Source organism: Psammomys obesus, unplaced genomic scaffold, assembly GCF_907164565.1.
Source record: "Psammomys obesus unplaced genomic scaffold, mPsaObe1.curated_primary_1811, whole genome shotgun sequence".
Lineage (NCBI taxonomy): Eukaryota > Metazoa > Chordata > Mammalia > Rodentia > Muridae > Psammomys > Psammomys obesus.
In genome coordinates this window covers 12,977,647-12,993,868 of record NW_026596051.1, presented here as the reverse complement: position 1 = coordinate 12,993,868, position 16,222 = coordinate 12,977,647, and the positions used below count along the sequence as shown (strand labels likewise).

General features: G+C 49.1%; 1 protein-coding gene and 2 non-coding genes across 7 annotated transcripts; all 3 read right to left on the bottom strand.

The window, feature by feature from the left end:
* Nucleotides 1-301: 301 nt before the first annotated feature.
* Tbrg4 (transforming growth factor beta regulator 4) lies at nt 302-9,396 on the bottom strand. 5 transcript variants are annotated; one of them, XM_055624073.1, is made up of 13 exons: nt 9,307-9,396; nt 8,635-8,699; nt 7,370-7,534; nt 7,062-7,155; nt 4,561-4,884; nt 3,776-3,947; nt 3,372-3,529; nt 2,814-2,924; nt 2,134-2,278; nt 1,605-1,850; nt 1,314-1,425; nt 1,071-1,185; nt 302-584 (listed from the first exon to the last, which is right to left on the bottom strand). In XM_055624073.1, exons 3-13 carry the CDS (start codon nt 7,444-7,446, stop codon nt 483-485), a joined length of 1,656 nt encoding a protein of 551 aa, XP_055480048.1. In that variant the 5' UTR covers nt 7,447-7,534; nt 8,635-8,699; nt 9,307-9,396; the 3' UTR covers nt 302-482. The 5 variants fall into 5 exon arrangements, with proteins under 5 accessions (XP_055480048.1, XP_055480046.1, XP_055480043.1 ...); XM_055624071.1 differs by having other exon boundaries at nt 7,062-7,534; nt 9,303-9,396; XM_055624068.1 differs by having other exon boundaries at nt 7,062-7,534.
* On the bottom strand, nt 3,625-3,758 carry LOC129689201 (small nucleolar RNA SNORA5). The gene has a single exon (XR_008722068.1). It is a non-coding gene; the product is annotated as a small nucleolar RNA SNORA5 (small nucleolar RNA).
* Nucleotides 4,123-4,258, bottom strand: LOC129689200 (small nucleolar RNA SNORA5). Its single transcript, XR_008722067.1, has one exon. It is a non-coding gene; the product is annotated as a small nucleolar RNA SNORA5 (small nucleolar RNA).
* Nucleotides 9,397-16,222: the final 6,826 nt, after the last annotated feature.

The window sequence follows — 16,222 nt, the reverse complement described above, 5'->3', positions numbered from 1 at the left end:
TATCAGATACTCTCTAGTTACATAGGGATGGCAGGGAACCTCTCAGGACTGTAATTGCAACTCTGCCATACACTCCAATTCTAGTCAGCTTCCTAGGAAGCTCAAGTGTCTAGGACCAGACCCGTATAAGTCCTAGGTTTTCTTTCAAGTCGCTCTCCCCTGCTGTGCTGCACCAGGCAGGCATTCTTGGGAAGTTGGGGGAGAAGAGTACAATGGGTAGAGCCTGGAGACCTAGGGGCGGAGACAGAGTGTGTGTTTCCAAAATAGAGGGGACAGGACAGACAACATATACAGAGCCTAGGAGGATATCAATCACCAGAAGATTTATTAGGACCTTTGAGGCTGTTAGCCACTCCCTACTCTGGCCAAGGTCCTTCAAGATGATTCATCCTTAAGGATGGCAACTCTGGCTTGCCCAGCACTCATTGATTGGCCCCTGAGCAGTCAGGTCTCTGGGATGCATTCTGAACTGATGGGAAAGGTCATTTAGCTAGCTCTTCGGCCACTGCTTTCCGCATCTTGTCTTTGAGGTAGGCGGCTTTCTGCCATTCAGACTTGAGATCCAGCCATTCATAATACGGGACCTGGAAGAAGGTAGTGAAGACAGGTCACATGGGTGGTGGAGTCCTTTTTTGCCTTTACATGGCCAGTGGTGGGAACCCCTACTCTGTGCTGGTGACTGACAGCTATAAAGAACCAATCCTTGGCCTGCAAGTCCTCAGGAAGAGTTCATAGTTAATCTATGCACATGGAGAGAGAAGTCTTGGCTTCTAGCAGGGGCAAAGAGACTGCAAAACAGATAGTTGACAGGACTTCAGAAAAAAAGCGACAGAAATTCTATGCAGCCCTCATAGCTCTGAATTTTCTTTGCAAGAAGCTCAGCACTTCACGAGTGATCTGAGCACTGAGGATACGTATCCTGTGCTGTGGCCCCACATGGTCACACAGTGGCAGTCAGTCACAGGGTAAGAGCTAGCTCCAAAGGCAGAGCAAGAGTTCCAAGGCTGTGCAGCACTCTAGGTAGGGTCTTCTCCCTCTGCAGCGACCCCCCACGCCCGCCAGGTACTCACATCTACCACCAGAAAGCCTGCAGCCAGAACATGTCGACGGGCCAGGACAAAACGGCCCAACAAGTCCTTGCTCCGGCTGTTGAAGTTAGGGAACTCCCAGCGTAGGAAAGCAACCCTAGCGGGATGAAAGGGTGCTCGTAAGACAAGCTCTCTGGTTAAGCCAGTTGTTAAAAAAATATCCAAGAACCGTGGTGCTGCTGCATCCCTCACCACGGCCTCGACCAGGACTCCCTGGCCACATACCTTTTAGCTCCTGGGGGTAGTGGCTGCTTCCCCACTGGCTGGGCAAGGTGAGGAGCAACAAAATCTCTTAGGGGCAGAAAATGGCCATCGGTATCCAGGAGCACCTCTGCATCTGCAGGGAGGGAACGGGATGAGGACCTGCAGGTGATGCCTCAGGGACCCTACCGTGTATATACAAATAGGTACTGGGGGAGGTGCCTACAGTTCTCTGGGTTGCTCTTTGCTGTACCACGATGGGTTACAAAGGGCCTGTTAGATTTAGACCCTTTCCCAGCAGAAGGGAATCCTTACCCAGCACCCAGCCATACTGTGTGGCCACCTCCAGGCTGCCCTGGTTAATGTTCCCCACCAGGGCCTTCAGCGTCTCTTGCAGCTCCTTTTGCAGGGGTGTTATCTTCTTGCTAGAGGATGAGGGACTGGGGGCTATAGCTGAGGCTGGCAAGAAAGGGCCTTTATATTCAGGGTGTTCCAGCAGGGCAGTGCTATTGATATGGACCAACTTCTGGAAGGTACTCTGATCCTTTGGAGACGTGCTTTCTGGGGAAAGGAGAGAGAAAGGTAGGCTGATGTAGAGCAGGGGTGCAGAAATGGCGATCACAAGAGACCACATGGGAAGTCCTGTCCAGCCTTAGGCTGTCGTTCCAAAGTTAAGATCTGTGCCAACTGCAGGGAGTGGTTGAAGGAGCCATGGAGCTGTGCTTTGTGTGCTCTGGCCTCCTCCTGTCTCTGCTCCAGATTCTTCCCCGGCTGGCAGGCCAGAAAGCTCCCGTGTCACTGTAGAGTATGCACGTTTATGTTGCGCGCAAGGCAGAATCCTCACCTAGAAATCGTGTGTGGAGTCCAGGATGAAGAACGGTTTGCAGCTCTGCTTCCCGCACCTGTTGCAGGACACACAGTGCCCACACCAGGTCCACCTGCAGGGCTGGCTCCAGGCTCCCTAGCATGGAGTCCAGCTTTTCATGTACCTGAGCAAGTACAGTGGAGAAAACAGGCTTAGCCAGGGCCTGCAACATCCTAGGAAATTCTGCAGGCAAGCCCTGGTCTTGACCTGCCATACTGGAGCCAGAGGCAGCTACTAGAAAGCAAGACCAACTTCCTGACTACAGAAGGCCTGCACCAAGCCCTGGCTGACGTATGAGGAACTTTCCCTGTGCCTGGAGTCTAGCTAGTATCTTGGTGTTATTTAGCTAGGTTCATTCATATCTTGCCCAGGAGCAGGGACCCAAGAACTCAAACCACTTGTGAAGCTCCCCCAGTGGGCATGGTGATGAAAGGAGAAATTTCAGCCAGGGCACACAGGTGGTTACACAGCTTTCGGCCCTGGCTGGTAGCGCTCAGAAACGTACCAGGCAATGCCCCAATAACCTGCCTGTTCTCCAACAGTCTCTGGGATGCCCCTGTTCTCCACCTCAAACCTTGTGCTCACCCCCGGTCCCAACCCTCCTAGACAGTGGCTTGAGGCAGAAGTGTGTCAGAACTGCAGTAGCTCAGCGTCCGTACCAAGTTGAAGAATTGCTCCTCTTGTTCAGAACGGAAGTTCAGACGGGCAAAAGCAAGAACAACGCTGCACAGATGGGCTAGTGAAACATCCTGGGCTCTGCTCAGGAGGTGCTAAGATATTAGAGGAACAAAGTAAGCGGCCTGCCAGCAGCTGTCTCCTCCCCTCTCTAAGAGTCCAGACTGTGCTCCCATTAGCAGCTTCCCAGAATTCAACTCCCTGATAGTGACTTTAGAAACTCTGACAGCTCTAGGGAAATGTGTATACAGGTACCATGTTTTCATACAATCCACTTGGAGTGGTCAGTGGCTGGGAGTACAAAGGTACCTCCCTTTCCTGTGTAGAGCCATGGCTGCCCCAAGACAGATGGAAACAGGATACTCTCAACTATTTTTTCCCCACCATTAGACATAACCTTCCAAATCAGAGTAAGAAAGAAGCCTATACTTACAACCCACAAACGAGCATTTTCAGCTTGACTTTGCTTCCATAATTAATGCAGCAGTTCTCAACTGAGGCCTGCAAAGCCTCTGCACAGAGAACCCCGAGTCCTAACTCACCTGAGTAAAGGCTTCAAACAAAGGCAGGTTGAGCCACTTGAGGAAGGCAAAGGACTTGGCACATCGGGCCACCTCGCCAGGTGTCATGCTGGGAATGAAGGGCAGGAGGTCAGCAGCCAGGCGCTGGCACACTTGGGTTTGGTGGAAACTGAGCTTACCTATGTGATGGAGCAGACACCAGAGATTAGTTATAGGGGAGGTCAATGTCCCACAGCCACTGCCCCACTCCACCTCAGACTTGACATCTAGGGCTTGGTGTCTGTGACTAATTTATCCCTGAACCTAGCATCAAGAACAGGGCTCAGAGGTCACAGAATCTCTATGGCAGCCTTCTGGGCCAGTGCTTGCCATCATTAGGACAGGCACTGAATTTGACGTCCATGGTCAGGGCCCTCTCTTCTCACCATAGGCGTAGGTCAGGTCCAGGAGCATGCCTTTCGTCAGTGGGAAGGGCTTCTGTACCAGGTGGTAGGAGATGGCCCGCAGCAGGGGCACCGACCGCCGGCTCTGTGCTGCCAGAGTCATTAGCACCTTCCGAAGCTCATCAGGGCCAAACTGCTCCACCAGCTCCAGGCACTGTCAACCACAGCCGCGCAGGGATCAGCTGAAGTAGTTGGGACGAGCTGGGGGCAGGGGTCCCATCCAGTGCAGCCCCTGTGAGACAGCAACTGGGCCTGAGCTGACTCAACACAGGCCCAGCTACATAGAATCACCCTTTCTGCCTGCCCCAGGGACTCCTAGATTTGGAGTGCAATGTCTGCAGCCAAACTTATCCCTAGGTCCCAGGGTAAGGGACATAGGGCCCATGAGCAGCAGAGCTTGCTGTGGCAGCCATTTGGGCCAGCTCCCGTCACGAGAAGATGGGAACCGAATTTGACTAGACTGCAGGGATAGCAACATGAAAGGGGTAGCAGACACACCCATCTATAGAATTCTAGCTAGAAGCTGAGCTGTGCAAGGGATAGCTCAGGCCTGACCAGGACTCCTGTGTGTTAACTCCAGAAGTTGTCTGCCATACCTACTTAAGATCATGTGGTTAGATGTTGGATTTATGTGATTGGAGACCTTCTCCATGTGATGCTTGAGACTGGGCAGAGGTTTCCAGGGCTGCAACGCCATTTCCCTTTTTGCAGAAGACTATCACCCAAGGAGGAGCCCCAAAGTCCCAGGTCTCTTCTCAGGCCCATACCTTGTCTTCCAGGCGGTTCATCAGTGATTCTGAGAGGTGCCCTGCCTTCGTCATCATGGTCACCAGTGTCCGGCTGTCATTGATCTCTGTCCAGCGCCTCTCCAGGTGCATCAGCAGCTCAGCCAGCAGTTCCTGGGAGTGCTGCTCCCGCATGAAGGAGGCACAGGACTCAAGCAGGAAGACCAAGTGCTTGTACTTGAGCCTCCGCAGACGCCAGCGCACTTCCTGCTCCACCGACTGCAGCTCCTTGGAGGTCTGAGGAAGCACAAGTGTGTACAGGCTCCGCAGCAGCTTTACCAGGGTCCCATGCCAGACTGAACTTATCTGCACAGAGAAGTACAAAGACAGTATGAACCCAATTCCAGTTACTTAACACAACTATTCCAAGCAGCTACTTCTACCCCAGCCCCATTGCTTGGTCCTGAAGCCTCCAAAGTATCTAGGACGCCTACCAGAGGTGGCCTAGAAAGTTTACCATTGCAAGAAAGAGTTCTAAGTGTTGAGATTCTTCAATACAGATTCAATCTGATGTGGTTGGCATAGTAACGTGGTACATACTTGTGCTATAAGCACAAGAGATACAAACACAGGTTAGACAACTTGGGCCTAAGGGCCTTGCCTCCAACAGTACCAGCTTTCTATGCCCAGTTTTGTTACAGACTTACTACTTTTGCTTACAATGACAAATTTTTAGATATGAAAAAACATGTCTTCAGAAAAATTATTGAGTTTGAGAAGCTCTAACTTTTCCATGTTTCTTCAACAAGTATCTGGTAACGTGGAGTTGTCCCCAAGCTTCAGAACAGTTCTGGGTCCAGGTCCTGCTCTCCTACTGCCCCCTTTCTGAAGGTTGACTCTTCTATGCATGCAGTGACTCAGGTCTTTGGAGCTATGGGGAGAAGCCATCTTGGCTGAGAGCCTACCATCAGGAAGAGCACAAATGGTATGACACTTGTGCAGAGTCAAACTCTCTGCACCGCTCAGGGCCACTGGAGGAATGGGAAGCACACTAGAAGGTGAGCTGGAAATGAAGCAGCTGCTGTCTGAAGGGCTGAGGCAGAGCAAGCACTGCTGTTATGATAGCCCCAGGGAGTCTGGGTGCCTGCATCTCTCTATCCTCCTAGACAAGTGTGTACGTACACACACACACACACTGGAGTTAGTATAGAGCCTCAAAGAATGTTGGTGCCTCACACAGGAAAGAGGGAGAAGAAGGGCACCAAGGGAGCCTACTTAGAAACTGTGGGCATGGGTGGGGCCTTCCCAGGCCTCTGCATTTGCAGGCACACACAGTTTAGAGCTGCAGTTTTCAAACCTGGACAGCAGCAAACCCTATCATCATTTTACATTGTGAAAGACTTGGTCTCAGGGCTGGGAGGATAACTTGGGAGGGTAAATGTGCTTGCAGTTAAGCATGATGGAAGCAGAGAACTGCCTCCTATAAGTGCACCACGACCTCCACATGCATGCCACAAGAACACAAAAGCAGCAACCACTTAAAACCACAAAACTCCTTTCTTGCTATTGCTGCTGTCTCACAATTCTGTAAAACAATGTTTAGTCTTGTCTCTTAAGACTTTAAGTTATCTCTGGGAACATTAAACAAAACAAAAAACCACAACTAGAATTAAAACCCCATAGACTAAGGGGTTTAAGTTTATTTTATGAACTGCATACTCAGGAGGAAATAAGTGAGTCCGACCTGACACAGGGTAAGCTGAGTAACATGCTTAAAGGAGTTCTATACTATCTACCTCATTAAAAACAGCCACATCTTATAGTAATTTAAAAACCTGTAGCTTTTTAAAAAAAGTTAATGTATACCTGCATGCCAAAAGAGAACATGAGATCCCTTTATAAATGGTTGTGAGCCACCACATGGTTGCTGAGAATTGAGGAACCCTGGAAGAACAGCCAGTGCTCTTAACCCCTTAGCCATCTCTCCAGACCTAACACCCAACCCCCAGCTTTTAAAGCACTTAGCCCAGCCCCTCTTTATTACACTGAGACTAGGGAGGGAGAGGCCAGTTTAGCCAAGGCAGGTTTGTACTTCCTTTTAGCTGGTAGAACCCAGGGAAATAGCTTTGTGAAGGGGTCTTTCCTCTGGCTGTAGCTGAATGGGGCCACAGAACCACACAAACAGGCCTTATCTTACCCTCACGCCACCCTTTGAGAGTTTGTTAGAATCTAGCCCTAGGTTCAGAGGCCTTCCATTAGCCATACTACATCTCTTCTAATTTCAAGAGTGGTGTCAAGGGGCAACAAGACACCCAGGGCTGGGAGTAGGAATGCAAGCCAAAGCTCTGCTGTTGAGGGGAAAGCACCAAAGGAACCGAGAAGAACTAGGCTCATTTCCTGTACTTCTGACATCAGGTGTTAGGTTGCCTGTCTTTGACTCCATCATTCACCCAACAGGCTCCTGGGAGGATAAACAAAGAGCACTACAATGTTCTTTGGCTATTTCCCCTCATGCATACCCCCAGGCACCAGGTCACACTCACCTGCCGGTCAACTAGCCTGACAAGCTGCTGAAAGCGGGCATCCTCTATAAGCAAGGCCTTTTCCTTTGGCTTCTCGGACAGCACGTAAGAAAGCCTGATGAGGATAAGGGCCAAATGGTTGTGGTGCAGGCTATGATCACCACCTAGAAGTTGCAGCAGCTCCTCTGGCCTGGTGGCTTTCTCAATGAGGTAGTCTACCTCTTGACGCTCTGGATAGGGAGTGAACACTTGCTCTTTTCCCAACAGCTCTGTCAAGGAACCCGAGGAGGGGGAACTGACCGAGGTGACTGAGGAGGTCAAAGTCTTACAGGCCACTCCAGCAAGTCTCAGCTGCCCAACTGGAGCAACAGCAGGGATTAGGTGGGCAGCTTCTCTCAGCAGGCATGTGCACTGCTTCATTAGGCGAGCTGCCATGACGGTGAGAACAGTGAAGAGGGAGGGAAAGAAGATCCCTAGCAAGTGATTCCAACGTCCTGAAGAGAAGAGAGAAGGGAGCATTATGTACACTCAAAGAAAGCATGGGACATGAAGATACAGCTGATTATACAACTGGCCTCAGGCTTTCTGCATTCTGAACACTCATTATGTAAGAAGCAAAGGTCTGGAGTGGCTTGTTTCAGGACAGAAAGCAGCCAGACACCACGCCTCGGCATTATGGCCTGGGAGGCACCAGTCCCAGCTGCATATCAAGACTCACCCAGGCCCCTAGGCTTCACTCAATGCTTCCTGGATGAGAATCTAGACATGTGTGTCTTGCACAGTGCTGGCTTATTTTGTTTTTAATTTTAGTGGTATCCAAACCAGTAACTATTGACTTAAAGAAACATAACAGGATATTCTGAGTCACACTGATTAACCAACATGGAAAAAAGATCACTCCCCTCAACTTTTTGAGAAAAATAAACAAATTTTAAAAAAGTTTTTTTTTTTTTTGTGTGTGTGTGTGTGTGCGCATTTGGGGTTACAGTTGCTGTTTTTTTCCAGATCACCAAAAGCCCCCAGCACCCTCATCAAGGACTCACATCTGCCTGTATCTCCAGCTCCAGGGATCTGACTCTCCCTGAGCCTCATGTGTATCCACATTCACATACAGGCATACAAATAAAGAAAGAAAAAAAATTAACTGGCTTTAAAACAAACAGAACTAGAGTCTCCTATAGTCCAGGCCGACTACACTTATTTCATGTAGCTGAGGATGACCTTGACCTTCCATTGCTCCTGCCTCCACCTCCCAAGTGTTAGGATTACAGATATCCTACCACGCTTGTTTTATGCAGTCCTGGGCGTCAAATCGTCAAATCCAGGGCTTTAAGCGAGCCAGGCAAGTGGTTCCAACTAAGCCACACCCCAGAACTCAAGCATGGACCCCATCACAGCAAATACTCCCTACCACCACCTAGAGCCACCTTCACGGATTGTATCCAACCCCGACAGTACAGGCACCCACCATTCCAATTACGCTTTGCACTTTCATCCCACAGTGCAAGGCTTGCTACTGCCCTCCTTGCCAATCGCAGGGCACGAGAAAAAGCACACCACTCTTTCTCCTTTCTCAAGTCCTGCAAAACGTTACCTTCTTCGAGAAGATGCTACATATCCATATGAAGTTTCTCTCGCCAATTCTGCCAGTCTTGTTCCCTAAGGTGAGATAGGAACCACGAGAAACAAGTTATTGGACTTTGCTTCAACCAAAGCAGAAAACACCTTAAATTATTTTCTGTCTCCGGGAATCGGCTATGTGGCCAGCTTATTTTATTGTCACCCACGAACAGATTACTGCAGCTGTAAACGACCGGCTTAACTTGTACTTACGGGGTAATAAAATATGGCTGGCTCAGAAGGGGGGAATATCTACCCAAACCCGACATTCACCACTTGCTGAACCCAGACAGTAAGGAAGCGCTGGCAAACATTATCTCTTTTCAAGACGACTCTTAAGAGCAATTTAAATCAAACCTGCGTTTAAGTATCAGACTTGAAACCTAAAAATACAGAAACACGAAGAGCGACCGGCAGGGATCGCCAAGGGTCACTGGGCGCAGCGTAGCTTCCCCAGCTAGGCCTCGTGTCTAACGCGGGCAGAGGAGGGGCGCGTGCGCAATAGCCGTCCGGAACCGAATCTGCAACCGGCCAGCGCCCTTGGGTGACGAAGTCAAAAAGTGTGTCCCGGGGGCCCCACAGCGGCCCCGCTGGCCCTTACTGACTGCTGCCGTTCCCAGCCACCCTTCCCGTCCCGGGTACCTACGCTCAGGAACCCAGTCTCTCCACGAAGCGAGACTGGTGCCGCGATCACCCTCGCCGACCTCCATCAGCGCACCGCCTCCACGCGGCCCGGCGCGCTCCTTACGTCACCTCCGCGCCGCCGGAAGCGAGGTTGCTGGGCGCTGCTGGCCGGAGGCCACGCCGCCCTCCTCTCCCCGGCAGGCGCCATCTTTGCCGAGCACAGGAAGCTTCCTTCCGGTATTGGGTAGTGAGAGGCCACACTAGGAAACTCAGACGGAGGGGAGGAGGTGAATTCCGGAAGGCAGGGCTAGAACCTCCGACTTGTGCGGTGTTTGGGTAGCGACCCTAGCTTCAGTCCGTGTTGCACCATTCCCTTGGACCTTTCACAGGTTCTGTAATGCAGCCGGCCGCGGTGGTGACATTGAGGAATGGGGAGGGAGGGTGCGGTCAAGCGGCGACTAATTAGAGAAGCGAGTTGTAGCTCCCGCTGAAGGTCTTCGTGGAAATGCAAGCAGTTTGGATTAAACAACAAAAGTACAGACCACATACGATGGCTGTTACGATATGTTACGGTGCGGCGAGGGGATACTATGGAATGACCTGTACGCCAACAACGCCACACTTACACATTGCTGTAGTTTCAGTACTGGGGGCAGAAGCAGAGGTCTAGTCTGTGCTGCTGTTGAGACCCTGTTTCGAGGCGTGTTGGCGCACGTGTTAAATTACAGCATCAGGAGACAGAGGCAAAAGGATGTCTGAGTTCTGAGGTTAGCTTGGTCTAATATCGAGTCCCAGGACAGCCAGGACCACATAGGGTGTGTCTCAGCATACCCCCACCCCTACCCCAAACAAAGAAAACCTCAGTAGGACTGGCGAGATAGCTCAGTCCATAAAATGCTTGCTATGCAAGCATGAGGACTTGTAGTGCTGGGGAAGCAGAGACTGGATCTATGGGACTTTCTGGGTAGCCAGTCTAGCCTACTGGAGCTCAGGCACTGTCCAAAGGACAAGGTGGATGGCTTCTGAGGGGTGATGCCTGATCCCTGTCCTCTGGTCTCCAGATGTACACAGCTGAAGTCTGTATTGACTTAAAAGTTTTCCTTCTACTGTATTTTTAAAAATATAATTATGCCTCTCCCGAATGTGCAGGAAAATTTATGGGAATTGGTTCCTTCTATCGTGTGGGCTCTGGTAAATTGAACTCAGGTCAAGTGCTTCACCCACTAAATTGTTTTTTTTTTTTTTTTCCTAGATAGGGTTTCTCCATGTAGCCCTGTCCTAGAACTCATTCTGTAGACCAGGCTGGCCTTGAACTCACAGAGATCCACCTGCCTCTGCCTCCTAAGTGCTGGGATTAAAGGTGAGCACCCTGTCCCCTCCAGGGTCCCACTGAACTCTGTTGCTGACCCTAAATTTTTTTTTATTTTTTCTTCTTCTCTCCTTCCTTCCCTCTCTCTTTCTTTCAAGACAGGGTTTCTCTGTGTAGTCTTGGCTGTCCTGGAATTAGCTCTGTAGACCAGGTTGGCCTGGAACTCACAGAGATCCGTCTGCCTCTGCCTCCTGAGTGCTGGAATTAAAGGGGTGCACCACCATGCCTGACTGCTGGGCTCTAAATCTGTTTAAATAAATAAATAAGCTTTTTCCCCCCCTAATTTTTTTTTTTCTTTTGGTAAGAGTGTATTGCTTCTCTTCTTCGTGGCTAAAATCAAGTGTAAACTCTGGTTTTTGTTTAATAAAAGATTGCTGAATTAACCAGGCAAGATCCTCTTGCTATTTTAGCTTTACTGTAGCTAGGACTGTGTTGCCATACTAGGCTTACCTTGGTTGTTCTTGTTTAAGAGTCTCATGCTGATTCCAAAATTTAACTCAAATAGATCAGAGGTATAAAGGTATAAAACTCTTAAGGGGAAACACATTTTTTAAATTAATTTATTTTTTATTCACTTTACATCCTGGTTGTAGCTCCATCCCTCCTTCCCTCCCTCTACCCTCCACCCTTGCCTATTCCTCAGCAAAAGGGAGCTCCCTTTTCCATTCACCCCAGTTCATCAAGTAGCATCAGGAATGAGCATGTCCTCTTCCCCTGTGGCTTAGGAAGGCCATCCCACCAGCGGGAAGTGATCAAAAAGTTAGCAAGTGAGTCCTTGTCCAATGCAGTCCTCTCTTCCCTTACTAGAGTACCCACATGAAGCCTAAGCTGCCAGTCGGCTACATCTTAGTAGAGGGACTATGTCCAGTTCCTGCATGAGCCTTGATTGATGCATCTCAGCAAGCACCTTTGGGGCCTGGTTGGTTGACTCTTGTTCTTATGGTGCTCCTGTCACCTCTAGGTCCTTTTTTCTCCCACTTTTCCACAAGACTCACTACTCATGTTTGGCTGTGAGTTTCAGCATTTGTTTTGAGGTGCTGTTGGGTAGAGTCTGTCAGAGGACATCTCTGACAGGCTCCTGTCTGCAAGCTTACCAGAGTATCGTCCATAGTGTCAGAAGTTGGCACTCTCCCATAGTGTGGGTATTTGGTTGGGGCAGGCATTGGTTGGGTATTCTCTTAATCTCTGTTCTAACTGCTCTTATCTTTTACCCTGCACATCTTGAAGGCAGGGTGAATTTGGGGTTGGAGCAAAATTGATATCACTGGGTCATATAATCTGTTAACATGGGCTTCCCTTGGTTACAGATTCCCTGTAAATAGAGGTTCTTGGTGACTGGTGTCTCTCACTGTGAATTAAACTGTCTCTAGTCAGTTCTAAGAAGGGTCTCCCTAGGCAGGAGGTGAACTATCCCAGACAGACCAGTGCAGTGGTGGCAGTCATCTCTGCTGTCTTAGTTAGTTTTCTTCTTCTTTTTTTTTTTTTTTTTTTCCAAGACGGTTTCCCTGTGTAGCCTTGGATGTCCTGGATTCACTTTGAAGACCAAGCAGAGCTCCAATTGCCTCTGTCTCCCTGAGTGCTGGGATTAAAGGTGTACACCACCATGCCCAGCTTTAGTTACTTTTCTATTGCTGGGTCAAAACACCATGACCAAGGCATCTTATAAAAGAAAGCATTTAATTTGGGTCATTTACGTAAGGGCTTGCTTCCGTTTCAGAGGGCGGGTCCATGACCAGCATGGCAGAGAGTTTGGCAGGCAGGAGCAATAGCTGAGCGCTCACATCTAATGCAAAAACAAGGGGCAGAGAGCGAAAAGCTAACTGGGAATGACAAGGCTTTTAAAACCTCAAAGCTCCCCCACCCCTGACCCTGTGACATACCTCCTCCAATAAGGCTGTGTGCTCTAATTTTTCTTGAACAGTTCCTCCAGCTGCAGACCAAGCATTTAAATCTATGGGCCATTCTTATTCAAACCATCACAGCTGGGTTCTGATCCATGAAGACACAGGCTCAGGTTAGAAAGTGGACCTAAGTTTTCTTGTGAAAGGGATGACAGTGGAGTCCTGTGTGTTCACTGAAGACAGAGCACCTTCACTCCAGGCTCCTCAAAGCTACTGTACCCCCTCATCTCATGCCCAAACCTAGTCACAGTTCCCTGGAGTCACTGGGACAGTCGGATGCTGTAAGTCTTGTAGTCCCATGTGGCTAGAAGTGATGCCAGCTAGGAGTACAAGAATCGGTTCATTTCCTCTGCCAGTTAGGCGTAGGCATGTTAATGGGAATCTTGGGGAGCTCCAGCATCGCCATCATTGGCACCTAGGGAATCTGGGTTCTTTCTTAGGGTTCTTACTCATTAATAAAAGATTTTAGGAACACACACAAATGGAAACTGAGGATAATTAGAATTCAAAAAGAAACCCCCAGAGCAGGTGAACCGTAAATCTCAAAGCTGCCTGAAGGAGAGAAGGGAAGGGAGAAGAGAAGGAACAAGAGCCGGGCAGCTTGAGCCGGGCAGCTTGAGCCGGGCAGTTCACAGGCCAGCCACCTAGCGTCGGCCAGGTGCTACGCAAGCCAGCCACCCGGTGGCAGGCATCCCTGTGGTGAGCAAGAGCCACACAGCTTGAAATAGGGGCCTGCAGGTCAGCCAACATGATGGGCAACCTTGTGGTGGAGAGTAGGGCTTTAGGAAAATTACAAGGGAGCCCAAAGTGTTAGATCCGGGGATTAAGACTTCAGTCTTCGTCTTTGTTAGGTTTCTATTGCTGTGATAAAAACCATAACCAAGCTGGGCGTGGTAGCACACGCCTTTAATCCCAGCACTGGGGAAGGCCAGCCAGGTCTACACAGGGAAACCTAATCTCATCAAAACCAAATCAAACAAAAACTCATAACCAAAGGCAACTCAGGGAGAAAAAGGGTTTATTTGACTCACATATCTACATCACACACCATCATCAAGGAAAGTCAAGACAGGAATTCAAGGCAGAAGCCTGGAGGCAGAAATTGGAGCAGAGGTCATGAAGGAATTAGCTTGCTCTCCATGGCTTGTTGAGCCTGTTTTCTTACAGCATTGAGGACCACCTGCTCAGGGGTGATACTGGGCCCTCCCACCTTAATCATTAATCAAGAGAATGCTCGACAGGTTTGCCTATAGGCCAGTTTGATTGAGACATTATTTTCAGGTGAGGTCCCTCCTCCCAGAGGACCCTGGCTGTGTCAAATTGTTTAAAAAACAAAACAAAACAAAAACCAAAACTGAAACCAACTAGCCAGCACTGGCAGTGCCTGAAAGAAAAAGACAGGAAGAAAAAGAAATAGCTCCACGTTTGCTAGTCAGGCCTCAGAAAGGTGGGCTGACGCAGGCCAACCTCTTCAGGCTCTGCTCTTAGGGATCGATGTAGGGGGTAGGAGTTCTGGAAAAGAAAAGTACAGTTTGCTAAATTGAATCAGCTCTAGGGGTGGTTCGCTAGGTAGGTTAGGGATCTGTCCCACTAGATTAACCCTGAAGGACACAAGGGCCGGCTTCCATCTAGACTGTAGCTGCCACTCTTTACATAACCACACCCACCTCTGCAGGCAGCTGTGCCTGTTACAGCCTCAAGCAAGCTCCAGCAAGTTAAATCCACAAAGCTGACACCTTACTCTGATTAGCACTTGCTTCTCTTGTTCAGTGACCAAAAGTAACTGAAGAGAGGAAGAAGAGGGAGTGTAAGCTTGGATTGTTCACCAAACCTACGTTAGTTAGAGTCCTTTTTTAAAATTAATTTAATTTTTAAAAAATTTTTAATGTGCATTAGTGTGAAGGTGTCAGTCCCTTTGAATTGGGGTCACAGGGTCACAGACAGTTGTAAGCTGCTATGTGGGTGCTGGGAGTTGAACCCAGGTCTTTAGAAAGAGGAGGTGGTGCTCTTAACCACTGAACCATCTCTCCACTGAGCCATCTGGACGTTCTCAGCTGGCCAAAGTCATGCCCTTTACACGAGAGAGCTCACAGCAAAACATCATTTGCCCAGCTTGCAGGAAAACATCACAGAACAAAACTGAGTCTTCAAAGAAACCAGAAACTTCCACTTCAAGGGAGGAAGGAGGGATTGTTTTGGTTCATATGCGGAGGGGACAGTGTTGGGATCAGTAAGCAGGCACTTCTATGGCCAGCCCCATAGACCGGTTATCAGGCATTTGTAAAGACACCCTGACCACCTGGAATTACCTGCGCATGCTCTTGATCACCCTATAAGAGAACTGGAACCCTCCCCTCTCTCTCTTCTTCCTCTTCCTTTCTCTTCTCCTCTCTCCCTCTCTCTCTTCCTTTCTCTGTCTCTGCTCCCTTCTCCCCTTCTCCTAATAAACCTCCCACGTGGAACCGATCTCGTAGTGTGATTTGTGAACCCTCGTGTAACCTTTACATTCACACGTTTCCTAACAGACAGTCCATTACAGAGGAGAAGTGTGGCAGCAGGAGCCAAACACAGCTGGTCACATCCTTACAGGTGTGTATCTTCATCTCAGCAGGTCCCTGTGTCCCAGAACAAGGAACTGGACCAGAGGCACTTAGATAATGATAGAAATAGAGGTAGTACATTAAGAAAAAGATAAGCCATCTAGAGAGGTGGCTCAGGAGTTAAGTAACTCAGTGCTCTTGCAGAGGGTTGGAATTTGGCTCCCATCACCCACATGGCACCTGACAACTGCCTGTAACTCCAGTTCCAAGGGATCTGGCTTCCTACTGCATGTAAATTTATGTAAACAAACACATAAAACAAATAACAAATAAATTGTAAAAAAGAAAAAGAAAGAGAAAACTACTCCTGAGAGTGGAAGTGGGCTAGTCTTTCAGAGTATGTGGGGGCCAGAGGCGAATGTGGGATGTTGATGAAACTGAAGCTTGCCACTCTAGACCTGCTGGCCAGCAAGTTCCCAGAATCCATCTGTCTCCACCCCCAGTGCTGGAGTTACAGCCACATGTAGCCATGCACATCTTTCATGTGAGTGCTAGAGATTTGAACTCAGGTCCTCTTTGACAGGATGTGCTCTGACCTGCTGAGCTGTCTCTCTGGCTCCTCATGTTAATAATGGCGCCCTTTCCGTTACCATCATAATCTACAATCAGGAAGCAGAGAGAGATGAATGCTGAGTTTTGTTTCTGTTTTGAGGTGAGGAGAGGGTTAGAGACAGGGTCTCTCTGTGTGCTCACCACATGCCCAGCCTTGAGTTCCTTTTTCTTCAGTCAGTAGTCCAGTCTCCAGCATGGTGCCCCCTGTCCCCATTCAGAAGGTCTTCTCTCCTTGTTAAATACCTCTAAAAACATTTTTTTTCTTTTGAGACAGGGTTTCTCTGTGTAGCCTGGGCTGTCCTGTACTTGCTTTTAAGACTAAGCTGGCCTTGAACTCACAGAGATTCAGCTGCCTCTGACTCCCTGAGTGCTGGGATCACAGGTGTGCGCCCGGCTAGAAACATCTTAATATGCACACTCAGAGGACTGTTAGCATACTGATTCTAAATCCAGTCAAATTGACAATTAAAATTAACCATCCCAGTTCTTGGGCATTAAGATGGCAAAGCCATGTGA